The sequence below is a fragment of the Cucurbita moschata genome, unplaced genomic scaffold, assembly GCF_002738365.1.
Source record: "Cucurbita moschata cultivar Rifu unplaced genomic scaffold, Cmos_1.0 Cmo_Scf00025, whole genome shotgun sequence".
Taxonomy (NCBI): Eukaryota; Viridiplantae; Streptophyta; class Magnoliopsida; order Cucurbitales; family Cucurbitaceae; genus Cucurbita; species Cucurbita moschata.
Window position 1 is genome coordinate 1,833,282 of NW_019268541.1, and position 26,791 is coordinate 1,860,072.

Sequence of the window (26,791 nt, forward strand, 5' to 3'; positions counted from 1 at the left end):
ACTCTTTTAATCAGTTCTAAACAATTTAAATGTAACTCTTTTAATCAGTTCTAAACAATTTAAATGTAACTCTTTTAATCAGTTTTCTTTTAAGTAGTTTATTCCAGGAGTTTAATTCTACTCCCATATCTAAACGGTAACTCTTTTAATCAGTTTCTTCTTTTAAGTAGTTTATTCCAAGAGTTTAATTCTACACTCATATCTAAATCATCTAATTTTGTTCAGCAATTTATTCTATTCCCATATATTATCTAAATCATCTACTCCTATGTCTAAATCGTTTAATTTTGTTCAGCAATTTATTCTATTCCCAGATATTTTTTTTTTTGCTTTACTATTTCCAAATCTAATCTTCTCCTCTTTTTCATGTATTGTTTTTATCTTCTTCTCTGTATTGTTTTTTTTTTTAATTATTATTATTATTATTATTTGATCTGTTTTCCAATCTTCCTCTCTCTCTTTCATTCTTTTATCTTGTTTTCCAAACCTTTTTTTTATTTGGATATGTTTTCCAGATCTTCCTTTTCCTTATCTTCCTCTCTTTCTTATCTGACCAGGACTCTTGGTAGGATAGATAATTTCTAATTTAGATCATTGCAACAGATAATTTCTAAATTTCTAACTCAGATCTAAAGAATGGTTAATATCCTTCATATCAGGAAAAGGTAAATCTTCTACTAACCTTTTCAAATGACATCTCTCTGTTATAAATCCATGATCATTTGCTTTTAGATTATATTTGCTAGCTGAACACGACTCTCCACAATGATATGACATTGTCCACTTTGAGCTTCCCAAAACACCTTATGCCTTCCTTGATTATAAATCCATGATCATTTCCTAAATTAGCGGATGTGGGACTTTCATCCAAAATCTCCCATCGAACAAAATACGTCTCCTCTTAATCGAGGCTCGACTCCTTTTCTTTTAGAGCCTTAGTCATTTTTTACTATGCATTCGAGACTCACAATACTTTATTTGACATTTGAGGATTCTATTGACATGACTGAAGTTTAGGGCATGACTCTGATACCATATTAGATGAACACGACTCTTGTTTGACATTTAAGGATTCTCTGATATTAGGTTAGTCCCTCAATTTTAATACTTTTTAAAAAGTCAACCAACTAATAAGAATTTATTAAAATTTTAAATTTTAGAAATATATATATATATATATATATAACCCTTAAATTTGGGCCCTTAAAAGAGGCTTAAAACCCTAATAAGGTCAGTTTGTAGAACCGAACAAAAGGGTCCCTGAGAGGGCCCGATCCGCGGGCTGAGAGAGAGGGCGAAAGCAAGGAGAACGTTCGAGATCGGCCTGGTTGAATTCTCGTGCGAGGCCTTGTGGCTGCTCCCACAGCAATTTATACGAACAACAGAACCAAAAACTTGCTGCTTCCCCCGTAATTCAAAATCTTCGGGAAGCTTCCTTCGAACCAGAGGAAGAGAGAGAGAGAGAGAGAGAGAGAGGCATCGCCACAGATCGATCCCCTTTTGTTTTGGCATTCAAATTTGGCGTGCGCTTGTTCGAATCAGGGATTGTAATCTCGGTGATCGGAAAGATTGGAAGAAGTTTTTCTTTATTGGGTTCGCAATGGAGAACGGAGCAGTTTCGTCGGAGACCCAACAGGGGGCTTCTTACACCTATTGGGTCAGGGAAACGCGGAAGGATGCAGCTCCTCTTCCTGTACCTCGCAAGCTCTCTACTGACGATATTCTCGCTTCTCAAGCGTCTCAGCCTCCTACCCTTGGCTCCGTCTGGAATCGGGTATTTTTTTTGGTTTTTGAATTGCGACATTTCATCTTTTGTTGTTGTTGTCGTAGTCGTTCTTGCTAAAGTACAGATAATCTGATTTACTGGAGGATTAATGTTTATGGCATGCCGTGTCGCCGGGGGAAATGTAGCGTTTGTAACGATATTTGAAATTGGAAATTGAAGTCCACTCCGATACGAAAGGAGGCTCGAATTTACCAACAAAAGTTTGAGAAATGATTTTAAATATTGACAATAGTTTAAATAATGAGAATTTCAATCTGCTAATGTTTTTTAGTTTGAGACAATGTAGACTTTGTTAAATATCTTCGACCCATTCGATTGGGTAATGTCGATATTATGAAGAAATTTGAAACTTGAAATGATTAAGGAAATCTGTCTTTGTTTGTGATTAATTTGCCTAACTTTGAGACATGATCCAAAAAATTAAAAAATTAAATGTCTTTTTCTATGGAAATGGGTGACCTCAATTGAGTCAAGGATTTCGAGGCATACTGCTCATAATTTATTAGAAGTGAAAATCTGGAGGTGGAAAACTTAGATTCTCATGCATGGAATGCCACTACGATGATTGGCTTTTGAGATGATCTTCGTTTCTTGTGGGGTTTGATGCGTTGTTTGTGGTTTGTACTATTCATGTAGGCTGGAACTTGGGAGGAGAAGAACGTGAATAAATGGGCAAATGATAGAATGAAGGTTTGTGACCTCAACAGGCTGCAATATAATTGAACTTTTTTATGCCATGCTTTTTTGTTTATCTGCTGTTGCCTCTTTTTAACAGAATTTTTCTCTCTTTTTTTCCTTTATTGTAGGAGTTGCTAATGTCAGTGGCCTCCTTGGAGTTCTCCAGTGGTAAAGCAGAAATACTGGATGTATCAAAATGTGTTGGGGATGTAAGTCTTCAGCAGTCCTTCTATTGTAATAGGTCCATACAAATGCTTGTCAAGTGAATGCTTTTAGTGGGATTTGATATAGAATCATTGATATAGCATTGATGAGACAGAGATTTGTTGCTTCCTTAAACATTACTAGAATCCAATTGCAATTTGCTTAGGATATTTCATTTTTAATGTAATTGGGTGCATCTACCGTTTGTACAATGTTTCTTATAAGTTATAAAATCTCTTTATGGTAAGCAAGATGTCTTTTTACCCTGCATTTCTCTGTAACCTTTCCTGAATTTAATGAATTAGTTTGTATCTATTATGTAAAGTGAGTGAGACTATGGTAGTTATTGGAAATTGAGAACTTGCACTCCTTGAGATGTCCTCCTTTCAACGCTTGAACTAATATATCTATCTATCTATCTATATATATATATATATATATATATATATATTAGCCCAACATTTGGGGTGGAGAAATTTGAACTTTTGACCTTAATAAAGACATGTCTTAAATAGTTGAGCTACATTCAGGTTCGCCGTAGATATTAATTAACGTCTATATTAGCATTTGAAATATGCCATTTGTTATATTCTACATTCTTGTGTGCAGGCTGTTTTAGTGACTGTCCGTAACAAGAAGCGTGTTGGTTATACATACGAATTGACATTGAAAATTAAAGGTACTGATTAACTTAATTACTTTTACTTTGATTTTCAAAAAAAAAAAAAAAAAAAAAGGAAAATTGCTTTTATTTGGTATCACTTTCCTTTTGACTATGTGTTCCCTGAATTATCACAATTTGTACATGATATCAGGTGAGTGGACTATAAGACAGGAGAAAAAGATGGTGAAGGGGCATATAGATATCCCAGAATTCTCGTTCGGGGAGCTAGATGAGTTGCAGGTACACTGTACTTCGATTTCATTATTACATTTTGGGGGCTGCCAATTTCTTGAATGGTCTAGGGTAGTAATCATAAACAGACTCGTTGGAGAAGAAAACAAATAATAATAAGCATAAACAGAGACTCATCTTTCCAAACGTTAGGCTGCCTTGTTATGGACAGATGTATACAATTTACTTGCTTTTCCATGCTTTTTTGCTCATATAGTAAATTAGTTCTTGTCTGTGCATATAGATATCTGAATCTGCTCTTCCAGATAAGTCCTACATGTATGCTTACTAACCCCTCTCGTTGTGTCACGACGAGGCTTTCTCGATTAGGTAACCCTTGAAGAACCTACCTTTCAGTTTAACCTTGATGGACTCTAAAATCAAATGAACCTAGGGAGTTGTGAGCTAATGTGGGGATCAACAAGGCTAATACCATTGTTATGAATTCAGTTTCTATGTCTTGAACTCTGATTAATCCAACAAATTGGTAATTGAATTGTCCAGAGGCAATAATGCTATAACTGGGTTTTGTTCTTCGAGGAAGGTGGAGCGGCTCTTTTGTTTCTGCCAACACCTTCCTATGCACCCACCACCTTAGGTGGCGCAGAGCTCATGATTAAGATAGTAGATTTAGAGGTTAGCAACAGCTTTTCTTCGAACTTCCTGCTGATCATTGGTATCTGCCCACTTGGGCTCAACATCATAGAAAGTTTATTCATCAAAAGAAAAAGTGGGGCTCAATATCATAGAAAGGTTGAATGAACAGGAAGGATTCCTCCGGAGAGTCTTAGGCACCCAAAATCAAGTGCACCTTTTGTGGATATGCAGTGAGTTAGCATCAGTCATTACTTCAATAATTAATCGGTGATTTGCTGGTGATTTACTAAGACTTTTATAACTATCCTCTAAGCTTGCTTGTTTTAGATTATGCCCTCTTTTTGTAAGCTCCTCTTTCTTTTTGTGCTGTTTACTTATACATATGTTCGGGTAGAACGACTTTGTAACAATAGCTAGTAGCGATAACAAAATATTTCTTTCATTAAAAAAATAGAAATTTTACTTATGAAACGCTGCAGATGGAAGTGAGACTTAGCGAAGAGAAAGATCTTGTGGGAGAGGATAAGTTGCAGATTTGCCAAGATTTGAAGCGATTTTTGCAGCCTGTTCGTGAAAAGTTGCATGAATTCGAACAGGAACTCAAAGAAAGATAAAAGGAAAAAAAAAGGTTAAATCATTCTCAACAGCTTATATGTGTCATTTATTACTGTACTTCAACGATTGATTGGCTTGGCTTGAATGTCTTATTGGATGATACCCTTTCAAGGATATCATAATTTGTGAACAAACACCGCAGATCTATAATCTATAAGGGCCTTTGAGATGATCAAATTGTAATAACTTAATTCGTTGTGGGAACTTCCTTCCTTCCTTCCTTCCTTCCTTCCTTCCTTCCTTCCTTCCTAGATTATTCTTCAATGTTCAAGGTACTTTGATGAGGTGTTTTGAGGATATGATGGGACTGCTGCTCTGTTTCCTTGTATGTGTAGTGGATGATATTTTGAATTCATTTACATACATTTTTCTTTACAAAAACCACATCAGGGTTTTTGCAATTAGGCTCTCAACCTTTCATCCATTGCTTTTTAAACCTCATGAAATTGCCAATTTAATCATTTAGTTTTTTTTTTTTTTTTTTTTTTTTGTATTATTGTTTGATTGTAACAAATTTATAGTTTGATTTAGAACAGTTGAACTCAAATTTATAGATATACAAGAAAAATCTGTAAATTTTTTTTTTTTTTTTGTATTATTGTTTGATTGTAACAAATTTATAGTTTGATTTAGAACAGTTGAACTCAAATTTATAGATATACAAGAAAAATCTGTAAATTTTTTTTTTTTTTTTGTATTATTGTTTGATTGTAACAAATTTATAGTTTGATTTAGAACAGTTGAACTCAAATTTATAGATATACAAGAAAAATCTGTAAATTTTTTTTTTTTTTTTGTATTATTGTTTGATTGTAACAAATTTATAGTTTGATTTAGAACAGTTGAACTCAAATTTATAGATATACAAGAAAAATCTGTAAATTTTTTTTTTTTTTTTTAGCGGAACCTTGTGACAGGATTATTTGAATCATATACCAAGAATTTAAGCAAATATATAAAGAATTAAGACCAAACATATGATCAATACAACAATAAGTACAAAAGATGAGCTTATAAACATGTTTTGCTCAACAAATATGTTGGGTATTAGACCAACATTATTTCAAAATGTAACGCAAAACATCCATTAAAAACAATCAAAATGACATAACAAACAAAATATCAATTTGTTGTTGAAATTTTGAAAAGAAAAAGAGTACAATAAATTGAAGTAGTGGCTTAATTTTGTAACTTAATTTGTGAAAATTTTGTTACAACAATTTACTCTAGATGAGAGATAACAACACACCAAGTTTCTCTAGAGTTTTAATTACAAAAGATTTTCTGCACTAAAATGACAAATTCAGTCAAACATGTGTCCCATTGAAAGGGAGTAACCACCACACGAGCATATCTCTCAAATAACTTAGTCCCCACAAGAGCATATCTCTCAAATGACTTAGTCCCCATGAGCATATCTCTCAAATAACTTGGTCAAAGAGATAATCAACGAGAAACGAGTAAATTGTCTTGAGATTTAAATCCCTCTATTGCAAGGAATAAAAGCACCAAGGACTATCAAATACTTAATATGATCACATAGTTGTTATCTATTCTGCCTACCAAGCCGCATTATGAAAAATTGTACAGGAAACCAGACAAAAGCACCAGGATGCAAAGAACACAAGGACTCTTGGTGATCGAAAAGACTTCAAATCGATACGGAAGTCATGACAAATGATCTCTCTATCGATATCTGTCATCACTTGCCTTACGGCTAATGACGGATGGTTAACGGTGGCTCTGATGGGTGGTTTTGCAAGAATAGACAATAATGAGGTCACTATTTTAGTAAATGATATGGATGAGGCTAGTGACAATGATCCACAAGAATCTCAGCAAACTCTTGAAATAGCAGAAGCTAACTTGAGGAAGCTCAGGGTAAGAGACAAACAATCGAGACAAATTTAGCTCTCAAACAAGCTAGGACACGAGTAGAGGCCATGAATGACTTACCTACTTGCCCCCAAGAGACCATCCAGCTCTCAGAGAGATAGATGGTCAACTCCAAGGTCATTCAGACTGAGAAATTCAAAAACCTTGGTATGAAGTCACAAGGTCTCCCAACCAAAGGTCAAAGAAGGTTGTTGAAAATTTAAGATGTTCTCTTATATTTAAGAAGAAAAATTCGATCCTTACGCCTACTTTACCCACAGAATGCTCTGAATGAAGAAATATTGGCCTAAACAAGTTTCTAATACCTACAGCAACTATCCTCTCACTCAGTCCGAAGGAATGAGTGACGATGTGAATTGTCAACCCCATTCATTTCTAGATTCTCGTCACTACAAATTGATGGATCAGCCCTATGGAATCAAGAGGATCTTCCTAACAGCCAAGTTAGCTTGAAAAAAATTTAACTCTGGAGCTCCACCGCAGGGAGTAGTTTTCTAGTAATTGCCTACTTCCTAGCCTCAGTGGGAGCAGTGACTTACGGCCAAACAAACAACAAAAGAAGAATCATATGTGAGATTCAATAATACAAAGAATGTTTAGTAATAAGAAAAGCTTTATTATGAAATAACCTGGAATCACTCTGAAATTCACAGCAAAATTTGTAATCAGACCACATACAGGAGGATGAAAGTTATTACAAATGCCATCCACAAGGTTAAGCTCTTCTATAACAGACTGAAGATATAAACTTTATCACATATTTGGATTTTCTGAGACCAGTAAAAGTTCAGATAGGCATTAAGAACTCAGTACATGATTTCCAACATAAATGGCTTTGGCAAGCATTGTATCTCCTCTGTCTATGCTATATGATGCCCCTCCTTAAGTTTGTTAACCCCAGAATCTATACCTATTTCTCATCCTCATCTCGTCCTGATTTACCCTCTTTGTAACAACACATTTTCAATTTCCCAAATGGATTTTAACTGGAAAAAAGCTGGTGAACCTCTACTTTTCTGCAATATTCCATAAAAGCCTCCTCCATGAATGATACATGTTAACTAACACCGTATATTCTCAGTTAATCTTCGGCTTTGGACGCCTTGGTCTTAGAAGAACGTAGAGAAGAACCAGAACGACCATGAAGGCAGGAATGGTTGTTCCATCAAACACAACGTCTACCTTTCTCTCGCGTGAGCAGTGAATGGGGTGAAGAAGAGCTAATGTTGTGTTTACTCGATCAGAAAATCTACAAAACATATGAAAATGAAATGTAATCTATATTAAATTTCAATTAACCGCTGTACATAATGACCGAAAAAGGTCGGTGAGATATCTACTAGTTATTTTTTACTCAACATCAATGCAAGTTATGAATGACTGAAAGAATAATACAAAAGGTGAGGAAATCATGGTGGATACAACATCCGCAAGTTTAGGTCCCAAAAGATTCAAAATAATGACCACATCTCTGTTTTTCCTTCCTAATATTATCCGAAAAGAATTTGCTTGAAGAAACCTTAACAGAGCCATAAATAAAGCAGAAGCTGATCAATCGAGTATCCTACACTTTTGTTGCATTCTAAATCAAGGACATTAAGAGAGACTTCTGAACATTGAGAAACAGTGAGTTGCATAGGAAGTGCTGTGTGCGTTTTTTCGTGCTTGCAAGATGAGGCAAACGTTCAGTAAATGACACCAAAATTTCTGTGTTAGCATAATATTTCACGTCATGCACTGGTGATTATGGAAACAATGTACATAACTATTCATAATATACTTTTCAACCATAAAGAAACGTAGCTTGAAGGTATAAAAAAACATTTATATAATAAATGTTTGCAAAAATAAAGGCAATGATTTGAAGAGCCTAACCCTTTGGATGCCTCATTTAGGACGTGCAACAGTCTTACTGCATCAACATAACGCAGCTCTCCAGATAAGGTTGATATCTGAGAATATAGAGATTATACATAATCATCAACTCAGTTGATGTTAGAGCCACTACAACTTTTGAAGAAGTTTAAGGAACTTACTCTTCTCCAAAGGCTAACAACATATTGATGCTTTTTTACAAGGTCACGCTCCTGTGACAGGAAGAGCTTGAAGGACTTTTCAGCTAATTTTTGTAAAGGCTTTACACCCACAGAACTTTTGTTTGAAAACAATAACAGTGCATATCAAACACAATATTGATGCAAATTTAACCAAACAAGTGAGCAATAAAAAAAAAACATAGTAAAGTAGTGATAAGACATTTTAATATTTGTATGCCAATAGCCGAACTGTGTTTATAGGCAAGGATACTTGTACGCTCCACCAGTAAAAGATGAATAGCAGAATTGATTCGCTGTATTGATTCTTCAAGGGCTGTGATGATATAACTCCGAGCAATAGTATCAGACTGAAACTGTGAAACATGCCATCCACGGGAAGTAATGGAAAACGGGTTGCAGCCTACTGACCATATCCAATCCTATCATGTTAAAGAGTGATTGCAATAGAAATGATATACACCTTGTTAGTAATGTACGAAAACAAAATGTTAGCATTAAGATGCTGTAATTATATTTAAAAAAAAAACCACAGGGAGTACAAAGGACTCGAACTCATGAATCCTTTAATAAGAAACATATAAGAACATGACAGTAAACATCGGAAAGCAACCATTTCTAGGCATTACCTAATATAGAACCAAAACAAAATGCTCTAGAAATACCCAATCCGTACCCATTTCCCATACCAATTGGAATCAGATTTGAAATTTACTTACCTTCATTTTTACTTCCTTTGTATCCCTGATTTTTCTTGTCTTTTTCACTCTTTTTGGAGTTTTTATCTCTAGAGCAACAGTCTCTTTTTATTTCTTCAACAAAGTTAGTTTTTGGCTTAAATTTTTTTAAAAAATCCCCAACGTATTTACCTTCATTGGTGGGAAGAAAAACAGAAAGGAGGTCACTTGGAGTAGGAAGACTGGCAACAAGAAAGCCAAACAATGACTTCATTGAAATAATTGCTTTTGAGATCCAGCAATTTCTTTTTTTCCTTTTCACTTTAGTAAATGGAGCTGGTTATTCAATGCTTCAAAGTGGAGAAAGAATTTTCTAGATGTGGGTACTTTTTTTTTCCCTTCTTGGTGAAGTTTGGAAGGAAAATGTTCGTTTATTAATCCCAAAGTTAGTTGTACATTCAGGGGATCTAGCGTATAAGTAATGGGATATATGGGAGTAGTTTATAATGACTATTTAACCTCCTACCTACGGGAAGAGTAATAAAACGATAAACCAACTCACATTCCCGAACTAAACCTACCTAATCCAAATTAAAACAAAACAACAATAAAATAAATAAAAGAAAAACTATACACATTATTAATCCAATTGAAACTCCCAACAAGCATGCATGGGTTCTCTAAAGATGTTTTACAGATGCAAGGTGTAGATTTGCGTATGGAAAGTAAAGAACATAGACTACTCCAGAAAACTGTAAAATTCAATTAGAGATTTTGTGTACCCAAAATTATGGAATTCAGTCTTTTTATAAAAAAAAAAAAACAACACAAAAAGAATGGTTGCTCCAACCCAATGGATTTCATTATAGTACCTCAACTGCTGTATCATGAGATGGACTGTATGCAAGATGGAGAGGGAGCAGACCGGAAAGATGTTCTGAAGTAGCAGACAGAGCAGCTTTGATTGGCTTCCTACATATTCAAAGGTATAAGAAGAAACAAACAATTAATTTTCTAAGATAATTACAGATTATAGCAGCCTTAAAGGTTAACTACTAAAACAAGTTGTAAACCGCTTATTCCGAAAATGAGGCAGTTCATACTAATTTTATCTCAATTTATTTTTTAACAAATGGTTAAAAAGAAAAGAAAAGAAAACTATGAAGCAAGCAACACTTTTGAATTCTGAAGATAATTGTATTCAAATATATTCCACAAGTCAGCACTTACAAAGTTATAGGGTTACTAATTATTACCAAGAAATTTTGGTTCTACATATTTACCTCACCAACTAAATAAACCATATGGTAATCAACAGAATGCCATCTACAGAAAAATGTTTCTATTGTCTGCTCAGAGGTACACTTGGTGAATATAGACTTAAGTGACAGAAGTGAAAGAGAAAGCATTTTGTATTGTCATACATATTGATTCTAATAGAAAGTAAGGGATTATATTATTTTTATTTTAGTTCAACCACTTGTGGCGAATTCAAACCTCTGACCACTTGGTCGATTGAGATAGATTGAGATATGCACAACTTCACAAAGAGTTGTAATATTTACTTTTTTGTTTTAAAATAGAATAAAACACAAATTACATTTTGCTCCCCTTTTCTAACTATACTCTCCATCCCTTTTAAACCTTACTAATGGTTCACTTGACCAATAAAAACAATATATAAAGTATATGTTTAGTCTCTAATGTTCGAGTATTTTCCTCATGTAATCCCTAATGTTTAAAAAAAAAAAAAAATCAATTTAGTCCTCTTGTTCTTGAATGTGAATAATATGAAAATTCTAGCCAATGGAATCTAAAAGCCCTTATGATATGCATACTCCTAGATCAAAAACTGATGCCAACCAACGGATGCTCACTCCTATGTCCATGTATTCTTTTATCTTTTCTCAATGAAAGTTCGGTTATTCATAAAAGTAAATAAATATAGAATGAGGGAGAGAAATAGAGATTCTATAAAAAAGGGGAGAAGATAGAAAAATAAGGGAGTAAAAAGTCGTGCACTTGATGCTCAACCCAAGGCATGTGATCAATCATTCATTTAAATGAGCCCAGCACCTAGAAAGCTGGGAAACTAGCAAACTTTGGAAGTCATACATTTCCATCGTATTTTCACAGTCCAAACATCATAGGTCACAAAAAAACTAAAGATGCTTGAACGAACCTCATATCCCATATAAGTGATTTTCCATTGCACTGCAAATGGCTTTCCCAGGATGAAACCTCTGACTGTGCTACAATAACCATGTCGGAGAGTGCCTTTGCCTGATAATGTTTGTCAACTAATAAAGGTTCTGAATGAATGAACCAAAATATTGGAACTTCCAGTGTAGAACTACGAGGACCATTTGTCCCTGCAATATCCATAATCAGCAAATCAGTACTGGAAAGAAAGGATATTGGTCAGTATAATTTTAGATAAAAAAAATAAAAGAAGGAACTTTTCAACATTTTTTTTTTCACAAGAGAACTTTTCATTGAAAATGTGAAAAGAGAGATTATTACTCAAAGGGTGCAAACTTTAAAAGGAGTGAAAAAGCAAAGAGAAATACAAAGAAACTGCAACTCATAACAAATGATAACCTTAAAACTTAACAAAGCACTGACGCATCAAATTGAATCAAGTATCAAAATAACAACTGTCACTCTACATCATTTTTTTATTTTCTTTTCTTTCTTTCTTTCTTTTTTTTTTTTCCCCTTTTTGTTATTTGTAACGTCGGATTATTCTCATGACCTTATTATATTTGGCTTCCAAGAAAACTCATAAGATATTAAATCCTAGGTAGGTGGCTACATGACGTGCATTCACTTCATTGAAGTGTTGCGATGACATAACTCCTCCTTAATAGTGTTGATAGTCAAGTTACACTTGCTATACATACACATATATTGGATGTGATCGTCATTGTAAAAGGATTCAATTAGGAGAGAATTATAAATTAGTGTGGGGTGATCCTTAAAGTTGACTTCCAAAATGTCTACGTTTGACATTATTTAATAAGAGTTCTCAGATTCAGTCTTCTTTATCTAGACTTACCATTTTTTCACTTATATTAATTAATAGAGGGAATAATGGAAAAACCCATTGGTAATTTCAACAATCAATAAACTTGCACAAGGGACCCTCATCTCTTTGGTTGTTTATCCTACTAACCATTTTCAATAGCCTAATTTAGATGGGGAAGGATACTAACTTCTCTGAGAGTTTCCCCTTCAACACGTCAAGAAACTTCACCCAGTCTCAATTTGCAGACTACAAACTTGATTTATTTCTTCTGCACAGATAATAAAGAATGCCTCTAATATTCAAGCTTTCAAGCAGCTTTATTTTGAGTGAATCATACTAGAAATTCTATGGCTGGTATTAATGCCCCACAAAACTACTTTCTTAAGAACAAACCGACTTACATTGAGAAAAAAATAAAAGAAAGTATGTAAAATAAGAAAAAAATAAAAGAATGTATGTAAAATAAGAAAAAAATAACAGAACGCTAACACAGTACATAGCTATCAAAAGGGCTCTAGTTCAACATGAATGAGAGATAAAAGATAATTGCTAAAATCCTTGAGGAGGAGGCCCAAAGGGGGAAGATATCCAAAATACTATATTTCAGCCTTCTAGGAGACTAAAAGCCCCAAAAAAGGAAAATTTTCTAACCAAATTGGTCTGAAAACTTCGAGGAACAAATTTATAGAAAATTTCCAAATTGGGCATCAATCTCTAGCCGCTTCAAGGCTTGAGAAGATATTCATCATGTATTTTTTCAATGTTAGTGTAGAAATTCAAGTCTTGAATGCATCGCTTTGGGTTCTAAATTCAAACTAGTTTTATAATTATTCAATCCACTATTTTTGGATATATCGCGCCCATCTTCCCAATGTTTCAAGAATTCCACGAAATCACTCAGAGAACTCCGTTCTCAATGCAGTTTTTCTTTCTCCCTTCCTTTGGTACACTAGTTATCTGAAGTTTATCATAACATTCTTTTTTCACATAAGGCAATTAAACATTTCAAGCGGCATTGATGGAAATTTTGGAATCATCATCTAATGTATACCTTATGAAACTGCAAACCCTCATCTAAAGATAAATAAAAAATGGTGAAGAGGAGGCTTCAAAGACAAGTTTGAACAACTAAGGCCTAAGTAATCTCTCGGAGAAGGTACAACTTTCAACTTGCATTGTACAATTATATCCTTTTCAAGGCTGATATCTTCCGAATATATACTTTTTTCTCAACTACGCCTTACCTCAAGTCCACCCATACCTCCTGAACTTATTATATAGAATAAGAATGTTAGTTTTCTAAACTTGTCTGGGTTACATTAACATCATATTCGTGAGATGATTGTAATTACTCAGTTAATATGATGTCTTCTTCTCTCCAAAACGTTTTTAACCAACATAACAGATCATTTTTTGTGGCAAACAGAAAAATTCACTGGAGGAGTTAATACAAAGATATAGAGTAACCAACAATCCAATATATATATTTATAAAATTAAATGCGGCCCCAAACCTTTAGGGGAATGATCCAATCTTTGCAACTGATACTGGAGTATGGATGAATCAAGATAGGTACGAATTGTTTTCCGATAAGTTCCATTAACAAGCAACAATGGAACAGCTGCTGCACGTCGTGCCACTGAGAAGGCCATTGCCAAAGCAGGATCCTCCGACAATGGCAACCTACAATAATACATATTTATAAACAACGCAGGAACTATAATTCCAATAGAAAAATTAACCATCATATTCCAATACCAAAAATCTCATGGCAGGATATTGAATACATGGATAGATTTTTTTAATAAATAAAATAAACTAAATAACAAGACTGAAGTTTTCAAATAGTGGAGAGTCTCAGTTATAACACTTGTGTAAGACACATGAATGGAATGTGTTCAAATGAAAAGTGACGTATGAACCAATACTTTTAAGGTTAGCCCAGCAAATGCCCATGGCAATGAGAGAGAAGAATTTCCATGGCAGGAAGCACTAGGTGTACTTGACATCTATCCCTGGCAACGGGCAACCATCTATATAAGGCCATGTTAGGAAAAGGAGATGGAAGAACGGTAAACTTTAATGCTTTAACTGGTCTGGAAACAATTAGTTGAGAACTCGATCTTAGGAGTTGGAAGCTGGATGTTAGTTGGGATATTCTTGGTTAAGTTCCTCTTAAACATCCGGGTGAAATAGGAGTTAGTGCTCTGGTAAGCTTTTTAGAAAGGAATTATGGTATTTAATTTCTCCAAGAAATTTGAGGTATTTTTAATGGATTAATTCTCGGGGTGTTCTTAATAAAAATGATAGCATCCAGAAGAGATACCCAAATCACAATCTTAACTTGAACTTGAAACCTAATGAAAAAAGACAGCAGAATATGCAAACCATCCCTTTATGTTCTGTCCTTGGCTTCTGTTCTGAAATACTGTGATGAATCTTTCATGTAAACCTCCCATTGTAAATGTTTTTTTGTGTTCTCCTTTGGATAATTTGGACAGAGTAGAAGAATGTTCAATATCACATAGAAATTTGAACCATATTCGAGATGTTATTTTGTTCTAGCCTTCTTAGTGTTTTCAATTCACACTTTCTGTAGTTGCTCACCAACTTCCTTGATCCTTTTTTTTTTCATAAATCTCTTATGCTAACGAAATTATATATAAATAAATAAATTTAAAATTACATAATATATTATTAAAAAAAAAAAAAGCACTGAAAGGTTCCTAAATAATTTCATTTTATAATTTTAAAATGCTATTAGAGATTTAAAAATAAAATCTATTGTCTAAAGCCCATCTTATATATTTAAGATATAAATAAAGAACATAACTTATAAGACTACATGATAAACGACATACATGGTCTGACTAAAGAGAGCTTTCTGTGAAGGTAACAACAAAGACGAAAGCCCATCCATTAGAGCTTTAAGATCCACGGGCAATTGTTTAATATGTCTAACTTTCTGCATCAGAGTTAGGAGAAGATTAAGATATACATACCATTAGTCCTTCCATAAATTTAGTATTATCAACCATACCTCTTGTGTGATGAAAAATAATTGAAATGATATTTTCTCAAAATAATGGAACGACCCGTCAGAAAGTGAAGGTGATATAATATGTCTCATTGACCCCCAGAGAGTAGCACCTAGGTGAGCCAGAAAAGTATCACGTGCTACAGTGTAGTTTTGGAACTCCTGCTTGATACACGAAATTAGAGAAAAGAATCATTCATGTTGAGAGTCAAAACGCTTCATCAAATCATAGTAAAGAATGCATTAAATGTTCCACAAAAGTAGAAAATAACACGATCTCTAAGAGTCTGTCACTTACCTCATACGTATCGCTAAATAAATTCCAATTCTCCATCCGTTTCAATGCATCTATGGCCTTCCTCTTATGATTTTCATCATATTCTTCACCATCAAACGATTGAAGCTCATTTTTTAAGTCCCGCATCCTCTCATCAAGTTCTGTGCCAAAAAACACCAATTGTACATTTTGAAATCAAACAACTATACAGTATGCTTTGTTTTAACAAGAAATGAAACTTTTCATTGATTAAATGAAAAGAGAATATTGCACAAGGAAACAAACTCCACAAAGGAGAGAGGGAGAAAAAAAAATAAGTAAATCTAGAGAGCAAAACAAAGCAAACCAGAAGTCCCAAAAGAAACTAAAGAAAGCAACAGAAAAAAAACACAATGCTAGAAATAGCCAAATAAAACCGCACTGAAAACCAAAAAATAAAAAGTGACAGCAATCGAACTTCGAAGCAGCAACAAGGAACCAAGGAACCAAGGACCAAGAATATACAGCATGCATCCTTTTGAAACACAATTTTATCAAGCAACAAGGTCAATTGAAGTAATATAGAAAATGAAGCTTGCATTCCAAAGGAGGAAAGAAATAACCTTCACAAAGAGCAAGTTTGACTTTCCTTCCCTTACAATGTTTGAAAGCAAAGAGCTCATATATGTCAATCTCTGCTAAAAGAATATCAATGGCTTGATGGTCTTTCTGCAAATTCCAAAACACAGGACAATTCAAAACAGGAGCTGCAAAACCTAATAAACAGTTCGACAAAAAAGATATTATCCAATTAAAAGGTTTTTTTTATAAGAAACGGAGACATATTTCTCAAGAGAAGCAGAGCAGCCTAAGGGCAAGGGGTAGAGATCACCCTTCCCCACAAAACTAACAAAGAAGAGCCTCCCAATACTTAATAATCATCAAAAGGCTGTAATTGTAAAAGAATTCAGTACGATTTGGACACCACCAAGAGGCATTGTGTTGAACTAAAAGTTAAAAGGAGGCAAAAGAAGAAGACACATCTTCGAACACCCCTATTTCTTGCCTCCGAAGGCCCTAAAGGAGGGAAAGTAGCACATCTCCAAAGTAGCACCTCCATAAGCCGATCACCAATTTTTTTGGTAAACAAAACTCCACCCCAAACTCATTAAGAATATTTGGCCATCCTTTGGCTGCAAGAGGAAATGTAGAAACAAGTGGTCGACGGACTCCTCTTAAAGACACAAACAGAAAATAGGAGAGATTATCAAAATTTGACACTTCCATTGCAGCTTCTAGTGGGTATTAAAAAATCTTTAGGCAAGCGACCATAATAGTTTTGCAGCTTCTAGTGGCTCTTATCCTTCATAATATTACTCCACTGCTGCTGTCTTCCCTTCTAGTGGCTCTTATCTTTTGTTGCCAAACCCCAATGCTCCACTCCATGAATAGCACACATGACCCATCTCCACAAATCATTTTCCTCTTGGGTCAATCTCCAAACCCATTCCATAAGGAGAGATTAACTTTTTTGATGAAGAGAACAAATTTCAAAACCATACATTGTCGGTAAAGCAGTGCATTTCTAGGAAACCAAGTGCGAAGCCGGTTTGAAGGTGGCACCGTACCAAATGAAGTCTAAGACAAATTTCTCAAGATAATTGACCACTTTGCTGGGGGCTCTCAAGAGAAAAAAGAAGAAGCATGGGAGGCTATTTAACACTTCATGGGCCAGGGTTAGGCGCCCCCCTGTAGAAAGAGACACCCATCTCCATTGATCAATTTATCTTCAAGCACTATGTGTTGACAAATGACTCAGGCAATCAGAGACTAGTATGAACAGAAAAGGTAAAATTGGATTGTCTTGACAAATGCCTCTAGATGGAATGATTTTACCTCTAAGCTTTCCATTAATGATAATTGAATACTTAACACTAGAGATACAAACGAGTTGGGCTCTTTTAATAGTGTTGGCAAGGAGTAGGCAAATCAGTTGAAGGATTTCCAGTTCAGGGTGGATGAGTGGAAAGATGATCTATTTCATTCTGTAATTTCTGTACGACTACCACTAGAAAACTCATCAAAGGCTATGGAGAAGGTTTTTCTATCAATTGACACAGAGCAGGTGGAGTGGTTTCATGGTGGAAGGGGCGGAGGTGGCCATGGCTTCTGGAGAAACTTGGGTTAGGAGCAGACATAATCATTTTCCCGAAGTTAAGTACCAAACCCTTCTATGATTTCAAAAATTTAAAACTAGCACTCTAATACAGTTGAGAAACAATTTCCACCAGTTGACCAATACCTATCACAAACACAGCTTTTCATTCTGTGGTGATAGAATGTAAAAAAAGATAATTACAATAACAAAGGCAACCAACTAACCTAAAAGAGTAAGGCAAATAATAGAACATTTAAGGGACCAAAAAGACAATATATTACACTCAAATGACCAAAGAACTAACAACTACAAAAATAGCATTGACCAACTGTAAGAATGTCCAGCCAAAACTAGGGCCAAATCCTCATAAATAAATGAAAAGGTAACTAATTTAAGGCATTAATCTCAACACCGATTCAAGTTTAGGGTTCAATTCATTCAATGGAAAGTTTGAAGTTAAAATTCACTAACTCAGTTAAGCATAAGCATTGGATACAACATGATTTTATCTCTTGCAAATTAAAATATATGGTTTGACCAAGTAATTAATTTCATCAATATACATTGCTTTTGATTCATTAATTAATATCCTATCACTTGCTCTTTATTATCAATTGTTAATACCATAATTAGGAGACTCTCAATCAAATATGAAATGCAAGCTATCGATGGACTTGATACATGCCTGTGTTTAACTTTTAAATTAAACAGAGTCATCCAATAAAGCATCTGAATAAGCTGGTTGAATAGGAACTATATCCTACTTCTAAGTTATAAAAAATTTACAAATTGTCAAAAGGATATTTTTATAATTGTCTTCTGTATCTTTCCCATATCAATTGCTTATTGATTTCTTAAGAAAGTTCATACATCACCAAAAACAGCAAATTTCTCCTGAATAGCATCTTGCAGGCGATCTTCAGCTTCATCTTCTGAGATTTCTGCATGCCAGAAATAAAGTATACACTTTTGTGAATGTAGACCAGTACGAAGTCAGAATGAAGTTTATAACTCAAAAATAGAGTAACATCTGTTTGGCTAAGAAAAATATAGAAAGGCAAAGAAATTTTAAATGCTTTCTCATAAGATGCTAACAAAAACAATGATAAATAAATTTTAACTTTATTTCTGGCACCCGGTAATTATTGAGAATTTTAAATGGCAGAACTACAAGGTGCTTAAATATTGTCTCACAAGATAAAATGATCGGTAATTACTAGCTGCCAGAAACAAAGTAAAGACCTATAAAACAGGTAAACCAGTAACAAAATATAGGATGATGCTTAACTCAAAAAACAGAGAACCTTTCTAGGCTTTAGAAACCATTTAAAGTCAACTTTCTGTAAAAAAATTTAAGCGGCGTTTGGCCACTTTTTTTAAATTAGAACCCTAGAAATCAGAACCGTGGGGCATTTATCTGGAAGGTTCAAAAGTCAAGGAACAAGAAAACTATATTTGGGATGCGGAGTTGTAAAGCCTAGAAATCAGAAATCTGTGTTCAGAAACTTGTGTTTGAGGTGCAGTGTTTTGAAACCGGGGTTGGACAGTTTTTTTTCTTTTTTCATTTTGCTACTTTGTTCTCTTTTTCTTGTTTGTATCAAAAAAAAAATACAGACAGAGCTTTCTATTTAAATAAGGGTCCAATCTTGAAGGATATCACGTCACATTAAAAAATAGAATTAAAACAAATGTGTACGTCAATTATCATGTATTATAAAAAAATTAGGAACTTTATTTTTCACATATAGTGAATTAAAATAAAATTTTAAACATAGCCTAATATTTGAAAAAAAAATTAAAGGATTAATTTTCTTACTTATGTAATAGTAATAATTTCTAACTAAGTTGTGGGCACAAAATATTGAGTTGCTTTTCAATGGTAATTCAAATATATAAATTTTAATTTAAAAAAATGATTTTAATGAAAAACGTTGTAGTATTTTATGATTTTCTTTCTTCCCCCATCCAAGGTCACACCATCCACTGCCCATCACCGCCATTGTCTGTCATCGCCAATTTTCCCCCCTCTTTTCTTCTTCCATCTTCCCCTTCCCCCTCCTTTCTCCTCTTCTTCCTCAAATTTTCATTAAAAAAAAATTGATTTTTTTGTCGATTCCAGGTTTGAAATCAAAGGGGTCCTTCATTTTCAGATCTTTCTCCCTTTGGTTTCCAGAAATTTTATTTAATATATATATATAGGGGAAGATGGGGAGAAAGGAGGAGGAAGAAAGAAAACGGGAAAAAAATCCAATAATTGAAAACAAATAAAAGTAATAATAAGCTTTGGCCAAATTAAAGTCATCATCACCTTGAACAGCACCAACCGTCTTTTCAACATTTGGTAGGCTTATCTCAGTTCGTACACCTTCACCACCAACAGCGGGCCCCCATGAAAAAGGGCCTGCGTTTAAATCAATAAATGCCCACCTGATGCAAAGCAGATATCATTGATGCAATACTCTTAGCATAATATCCTGCGGTGCATGCGGACATAGACGCTACCTGTCATTGCCAATCCATGTGTCTGTGAGACATTCAGCATGCAAACCACTGAAATCAAAAGATTTCAATCCCTTATCAAGAGGAAGCCTCATCTCTCTATCCTTCGCCTTCAACATCTGATCAATAAACACAAGCACGTACCGGAAGGAAATAACCATAAAAAAATATTATATAAGATGTTTTAACCAGAAAAACATGTGAGAGGTCTGTGTACCTGCTTAACTTTGATTTGAATGATATCAGCAGTTTCTTTTCCTTCATACAATTCATTGACTTTTCTTAGGGCATCTTGGCAGATGTTGTACCATTCCATCTTCAAATAAAAACCAAAAATTTTTTGAAATAATATAAAATTTTAAAATGTCAGTCAAGGGAGTTAATGGAATTTTATCTCAACGGACTGGTTAACAAGGATACTTACAGTATCAGTGTCTTCAGCTGTGGTCCATGCAAACTTACTCATCGGATGCTTTTCATATAAGGGTCTCTTAACCTTCTCAAGAGCTGCCAATCATTAAATATCATAGAATTTTGTAAGCTCTTATAGCTAATAAAGAGAAAAGGAAAATTTGAAAAAAACCCAGAAGAATTAATCATACCAAGAATAGTTTCTGGTGTGCTTTCAGATTGAAGAATTCTTGATTGCAAGTTTATGTCCTATTAGAAAAAGATCAATCATTGTTTATCTCATAAAAAATAAAAAATAAAAAATAAAAAAAAGTAAATGTTCTCATTAAAAAAAAGTCGTTTATAAATACCCAGACACTAGTATAATGAACCGATACAAAAGCACACAAAAAAATTGCATGATATAAGAACATTCAAATTAACAAATACTAAGTACTATTCTAAGTTGCTAACATAGTTCCTCGAAGTTTCAAAGTTTGCATGTGTTGATCATACTTAGCCACATGGGGGAGTAGTAAATTGTTCTTTATATAATGAATGCATTAAGCTCAACACCACGGAATTCTCAAAAGCTCTATACTAGAAAGTCTTCATACACTTGGACAGAAGACCAAATAACAGGAAAAACCATAGCACGTAAAAAAGGCACCCCTCCATGAAAGAAAATCCCAATAGCAGAAAAAACCATACACAGCCTCGAATCTATTGTATCTGCAAATTAAGCTCCTTAAGCTTTAACAAGTCATCAAGGAAATCCTAATCTCTACATTATCAAAAGCTTTTTCAATATCAAACTTCAAAATCTAACCCTTCTATTTTTATCTGTACTCTTCTACCATCTCATTAGCAATTAAAATTGGATCAAGAGTTTACCGGCCTTCCATCCTTCGGATAGAACCTTTTCAAGGACTTTATAAATTGAGGATGTTAAACTGATTGACCAGAAATCCTCAACAGAAGCAGCTAGTTCTTACTTCCGAGTTACACAAATAAAGTTCTCCCTCAAAACCAAATTTACATGCCCATTGTGGTGAAATTCTTGAAACAACCAAAAGAAATCCTCTATCAAATGCTGTCAAAATTTCATAAAAAACTGAAATGAGCCTTGGTTTAACCCATACTTTTAATGGCAAACCAAATTTCATTGTGGGAAGAGGGAGTAATTAGAATATTGTCTTCAGATCTAGAAGCCACATTCCCCGGGAAGTTAAGAGGAATAATTCTCTTGCCTGGAATCTTTGTATATAAAGATGGAAAGAACGGTAAAATTCCAGCTTCAATTTCTTCGGTAAAATTTCAGCTTCAATTTCTTTGTAATACAATAGCATATGTCCAGATCTTAATTCAAAAATTAGAAGCTTCCTCATTTTTTTAAGCTAAGAACTAACTTGTATGCTCATCCCCTTCTCGAAGCCATTGAAGTTTCCACTTCTATACAAATTCCTTTCTTCAACCAAGTAAAAATCCATGAACTCGCCCATCACCGAAGAATAAAGATCTTAATCTTGCATAGACCAGAGCCTATTTCTGATTTAGCATCAAAACATGGAAATGTCAGCAAGAAAATTCTTCTCCTTAACTTTCCTTTTAACTTCATATACAGCAAACCAATCTTTAAAAATGGATTCAAATTTATGAGCTTTGAGGAAATAATAAACCAGCCCAACCGTATGATCCATCTTCACATAATGACTTCTCAATAAGCTTCATACAATCTTGCACATTTAGCCTTGAATTGCAAAACCGGAAAGAAGGGCCCCAAATAAAACTACCGACTTCAAAAGTATAGGGAAATGGTCAGAAAAGGTATGTCCTTGTTTTGAAGCCCTTGGGCTATCAAAAAAAACATTCCACTATTTAGAAATAAGGAATCTGTCTAACAAAGGTTGAAGCTCATCTTCACCTAATCTTGAGTGCGTTAATTTGCCATTAGATAATTAATGTTATTTAGGCACTCACTCACTAGACACAAACCCACTATTTAAGCATGGAGGTGTAGCCTCAAACATCAAAGTTGTAAGCCTCTTTATATTAAAGATAGAATAAGCTTTGAGGCACCTCTTAACTGCCTCACCTTGAGGCCAAGGCTTGCACCTCAACCGATTTTAAAAACATTACACAAATGCACCACAAAATCACACAAAACATCATGGTGGAAGGAAACATCTTAAATCCTAGGTCCAACTATTGTTGTGGAAGAGTCCTAAAAATTGTTACTTCCTTATCTACTTTGCTATTCGCTCCAAATAAGTGACGGTAAAAAATTGTTGAAGTGCTTCCTCGAGAAATTGGAATATTAGTCCCCTAAGATACCTGTTGGAAGCTAAACTTGAAGAATTTGCTAATCTTTCTAATACGCTCCCTGATGCTCAACCAAATTTTCAAGAGGCAAATACAGGGTCATTTTCACGTAAATCATGTTTGTACATTGTTTCCAAAGAAGCAATGGTAAAAAAACTAATAACTAAAGCAGTATGGACGCCCAAGACTCCAGAAAATGATTAAATTCTTTCATCTGAACTATGTCCTCAGCCAACTAAAACACATTGCAAAGGGTCCAGAGATAAAACCCCAAATTTTGTCTCGCCTCTAGTAGTTGAATCCTTTGTAGACAGAGCGCCAATGCAGAAACACCTTTATATTCATGGCGACTTTATATCTCAGGTTGGAAATAGATCATATCATGTGTTTCTTGGGCAGTCCCAAGCTCCCAAGATGATCTTTTTGTGCAACTAAGTTATGGACACCCTTTCTTTTAATGCAACTAATCATTTTCAGAACTTCTTTAACTAACCCCTTTCAGATCAGAAATGCTTCTGTCACAAAAGGAACAGCCGCACCTTTTCTGACATGAAAAATCCCATGAACAAGCTTTAAAGGACGTAACTTCACAGTTTTAAAAGGATTCTCCTCTAATCAATAAAACCTTCATTCAAAATTATGAATGGGCACCCTTTCAAGCACAAGGCCATAAGTTATCTGGACCAGCGTGGTTAACGCTAGTATATGGCACATCTAATTGAAGAAAAATCATCACAATTTTTTATGATTCGACAAGTGATATTGAAACTTAGGGATGCAAAAGAATTTTTAAGTTGCTTCTTGTCAACCATGGCCACTTGCTTATGTAGTTATAAGAAATGATACACTAATGCCAATTGGAATGCCTTTTTAGTTTGTCATGGACTCGGTTGATACCTAATCTTTCTGTGTACTCAACCTTTATGGAATGAATAGTTTTCTTATCCATCATTTTAAACTAGACAGATCGATAGAGAGATTCCCCCCTACACGAGGAAAGCAAGACTAAGAAAAGGATTCTAACTCAAACAAGAATATAAATCTTACGTGCACATTCAACAAACAAACAGGGAAAAGGAAAAAAAAGAAACTTTAATTTTTGTGCTCCGGTAGTGTGCATAAATCATGTTTCTTTGAAAAGAACATACCCACACTTCTTATAGATGAAGAAGTTTTGTAAGTTTTCATTGCTCTAAAAAAAGTTGTTTAAAAAGAAAAAACAGATATTTTATTGATAAATAAAATATGTAAATGACAAAAGAGGTAAAATAGCCTCAAATCCCAGAGTAGATTATAAAAAGATTTTCCGATTTTCCACTTCAGCCAACCAAATCGAAAAAAAGAAAGAAAAGAAGTGAATACCTCTTTAAGAAAGTCCATCTCCGATTCAGATAAACCTTTCCTGCAATAGTAATAGAATAATCTTTAATGAAACAGAAGAACAAGGAAATACCACAATGTCTCTCATGATTCAACATGTCAACATCTGACAAGGCTCACTCACAAACCTTTCTTTCTTATATTCAAATTACTCCAGTCAAAGAGATCTATATTCAAATCATTTAGACTTTTGCATTCGCATGATCATAATGGTGCAAGACATAAATTATTTATGCTGCTTGCATGATTAATACATGTGGAATAACAGCAATCAGTAAACAAAACCAAGAGGATACCATGATCAAGCAAAAGTTGAAAGATTCAGCTCACCATGATGCTCAAAATAATTAGAAGATTTATAACACAGACTCTTGCATTATCAGAAACAACCATAATGATATCTAATTCTCTTTTTTTAGTACAACAAATGTGGGGTACCATAACTATATTCAATTCTCTTTTTTTAGTACAACAAATGTGGGGTATGGAGATTTGAACCTCCAACCTCAAGGAAGGAAGTAGATTACAATTAACATTGAGAATAAAAATTGATTTCATTGATATGAAAGAAATAAAAAACTATTGCTTCTTGTTCAAAAAGAAAAAAAAAGAACAAAAATTTCAAGGAGACCTACTCGTTGAAAACAAAAAAAACAAATAACCAAACCTAAGGCATCCCCACCCCATTGGTCCTTTAATTTCTGACAAGTCATCCCTTCCCCCTCCCTCTCTTTCCCCTTCCCCTCTTGCTGGCCCCGTACTCCCCTCACCACCACCCACCCCAATGGCCCCTACCCCAACCACTGGCCCCACCCTGACTACTCTCTCACTCTCTTCATATCTAAATATTATAAAATAATAAGAAATAAATAAATATGATTCCAAAGCAACCAATCCATAGCAGAACCAAACACTAAGAATCAAAATCCCTTGTTTCTGTAACTCAATCTTCTTCTTATCTTCTTCAATGGAGCCACAAAATCCAACTAGTCTGTAACACCCAATTTGTGAAACAAATATTATATGGTAACTTTTGGTATTTAGTGAGTTAATGATGGAATAAATAAATATTTATAAAAAAAACGCAGAAAAAACGAGTTTTTCAGCCAACACCGTACACTATAGCCGACAACGACAGCGTACAGTGGCAACGGCGTGCACACAAGGGAGAAGCGAGCTTCAGACCAATTTTTGGCTGGATTTTTTAGCATAAAGGGTGCTGGAACAATTTAAAGAGAGAGGGGACGACGTTGAGGGCGAAAACAAAAGATGAAGGCCAAGATTTGGAGGAGTAACCCGAGACCCAAGTTGTAGCGTCGGTGAAGAAAATGAACAAAAATCTGAGCGGTCATACTTGGAGTTGAAGCACAATTCTGAAGGGATACCATCGTGGGGGCAAGAAGAACGATCCTCGTGAAGAGCCCGAATGCTGAAACGCCAAGAGGGGGGAGAACGAGTTGAGATTTGAGTACGTTTTCTGGGTTTACTGTGAGTTCCAATCAACCCTATCTTGCTCAATTTTGAATGGAACTTGTTGAATATGGTCTTTGGATTCAGAGTGACGAGATCTACAAGTCTTGTGAAGATTTCAGGCGTGATCAAGGGCAGTAGGAGAAGATACGAGCAATGGAAGTCGACAGCAACAAAGGAAGAAGCAACATTGTTGGTAAGCGTATGCATGCTCGTGAGAGTGATGACCCGATTCAAGTGAACCAGTCCAAACCGGTTCGCCTAAGCCTGACCCAGCAGTCCGAGGCAATTTTCAGCGTAACGAAGATGTTGGGGAGAGAGAACCACGTGGACTGACATTTTGGTAAAGGGTTCTTCTCAAGAAAGATGGAGGGTGGGGAGAGGGAAAGACATGAGAGAGATAGAGTGGTTCAAAGAAAAGGATTTGTGAAGGCAAGGTCGTGGATCTCACCCCTATCAATTTTTGCTCAATGGAGATGAGAGAGTCGAAAGGATGGGACCAGCAAGGGAGGGACCGATGAAGGAGGGAAGGGGGAAGGAAAGGGGGTGGGAGTTGATAAGGGGAGTGGGAGTGATTACGTTAACTTACCATCAAAAAACTAAAATGGAATCATTCTAAGCCTTAGAGATGAAAGAGTAAGTTTTCAAAAACCTAGAGACTAAAACAGACAATTTTCCAAAAAAAAAAAAAAAAATTAGCAATATAATAAACAACCAAAAAAATCCCTAGTCTTGCAAAAATCAGCCTAATACAAGTGTCAAATGACAATATGCCCACTTCCAAACACCACCAAAGCAAAAAAAAAAAAAAAAAAAAAAAAAAAAAAAAAAAAAAAAAAAAAAAAAAAA

At 34.7% G+C, this 26,791-nt stretch overlaps 2 protein-coding genes across 2 annotated transcripts in view; one reads left to right on the forward strand and one right to left on the reverse strand.

The window, feature by feature from the left end:
• Nucleotides 1-1,249: 1,249 nt before the first annotated feature.
• LOC111461820 lies at nucleotides 1,250-5,130 on the forward strand. Its single transcript, XM_023105505.1, has 6 exons — nucleotides 1,250-1,774; nucleotides 2,423-2,476; nucleotides 2,593-2,673; nucleotides 3,278-3,347; nucleotides 3,484-3,572; nucleotides 4,640-5,130. Exons 1-6 carry the CDS (start codon nucleotides 1,601-1,603, stop codon nucleotides 4,772-4,774), a joined length of 603 nt encoding a protein of 200 aa, XP_022961273.1. The 5' UTR covers nucleotides 1,250-1,600; the 3' UTR covers nucleotides 4,775-5,130.
• A 2,140-nt stretch (nucleotides 5,131-7,270) lies between these two features.
• LOC111461618 overlaps nucleotides 7,271-26,791 on the reverse strand; it is a 26,002-nt gene continuing 6,481 nt past the window's right edge. The window contains exons 8-25 of the mRNA XM_023105213.1: nucleotides 24,455-24,494; nucleotides 20,983-21,040; nucleotides 20,805-20,887; nucleotides 20,598-20,696; nucleotides 20,384-20,499; nucleotides 20,190-20,308; nucleotides 18,752-18,822; nucleotides 16,347-16,452; nucleotides 15,766-15,905; nucleotides 15,471-15,629; nucleotides 15,292-15,395; nucleotides 13,944-14,113; nucleotides 11,585-11,774; nucleotides 10,275-10,374; nucleotides 8,979-9,147; nucleotides 8,708-8,790; nucleotides 8,547-8,623; nucleotides 7,271-7,920 (exon numbers count right to left, since the gene is read on the reverse strand). Coding sequence (XP_022960981.1) covers nucleotides 7,749-7,920; nucleotides 8,547-8,623; nucleotides 8,708-8,790; nucleotides 8,979-9,147; nucleotides 10,275-10,374; nucleotides 11,585-11,774; nucleotides 13,944-14,113; nucleotides 15,292-15,395; nucleotides 15,471-15,629; nucleotides 15,766-15,905; nucleotides 16,347-16,452; nucleotides 18,752-18,822; nucleotides 20,190-20,308; nucleotides 20,384-20,499; nucleotides 20,598-20,696; nucleotides 20,805-20,887; nucleotides 20,983-21,040; nucleotides 24,455-24,494 — 2,056 coding nt within the window. The 3' untranslated portion in view covers nucleotides 7,271-7,748. The remainder of the gene's footprint in view (nucleotides 7,921-8,546; nucleotides 8,624-8,707; nucleotides 8,791-8,978; nucleotides 9,148-10,274; nucleotides 10,375-11,584; nucleotides 11,775-13,943; nucleotides 14,114-15,291; nucleotides 15,396-15,470; nucleotides 15,630-15,765; nucleotides 15,906-16,346; nucleotides 16,453-18,751; nucleotides 18,823-20,189; nucleotides 20,309-20,383; nucleotides 20,500-20,597; nucleotides 20,697-20,804; nucleotides 20,888-20,982; nucleotides 21,041-24,454; nucleotides 24,495-26,791) is intronic.

What these genes read in the sequence shown, in the direction of transcription:
- LOC111461820 (XM_023105505.1), top strand. Translation starts at nt 1,601, where the DNA reads ATGGAGAACGGAGCAGTTTCGTCGGAGACCCAACAGGGGGCTTCTTAC. An exon ending in GGGCAAATGATAGAATGAAG is followed by an intron (nt 2,477 to 2,592) that starts GTTTGTGACCTC and finishes CCTTTATTGTAG; the next exon opens with GAGTTGCTAATGTCAGTGGC. An exon ending in ATTGACATTGAAAATTAAAG is followed by an intron (nt 3,348 to 3,483) that starts GTACTGATTAAC and finishes ACATGATATCAG; the next exon opens with GTGAGTGGACTATAAGACAG.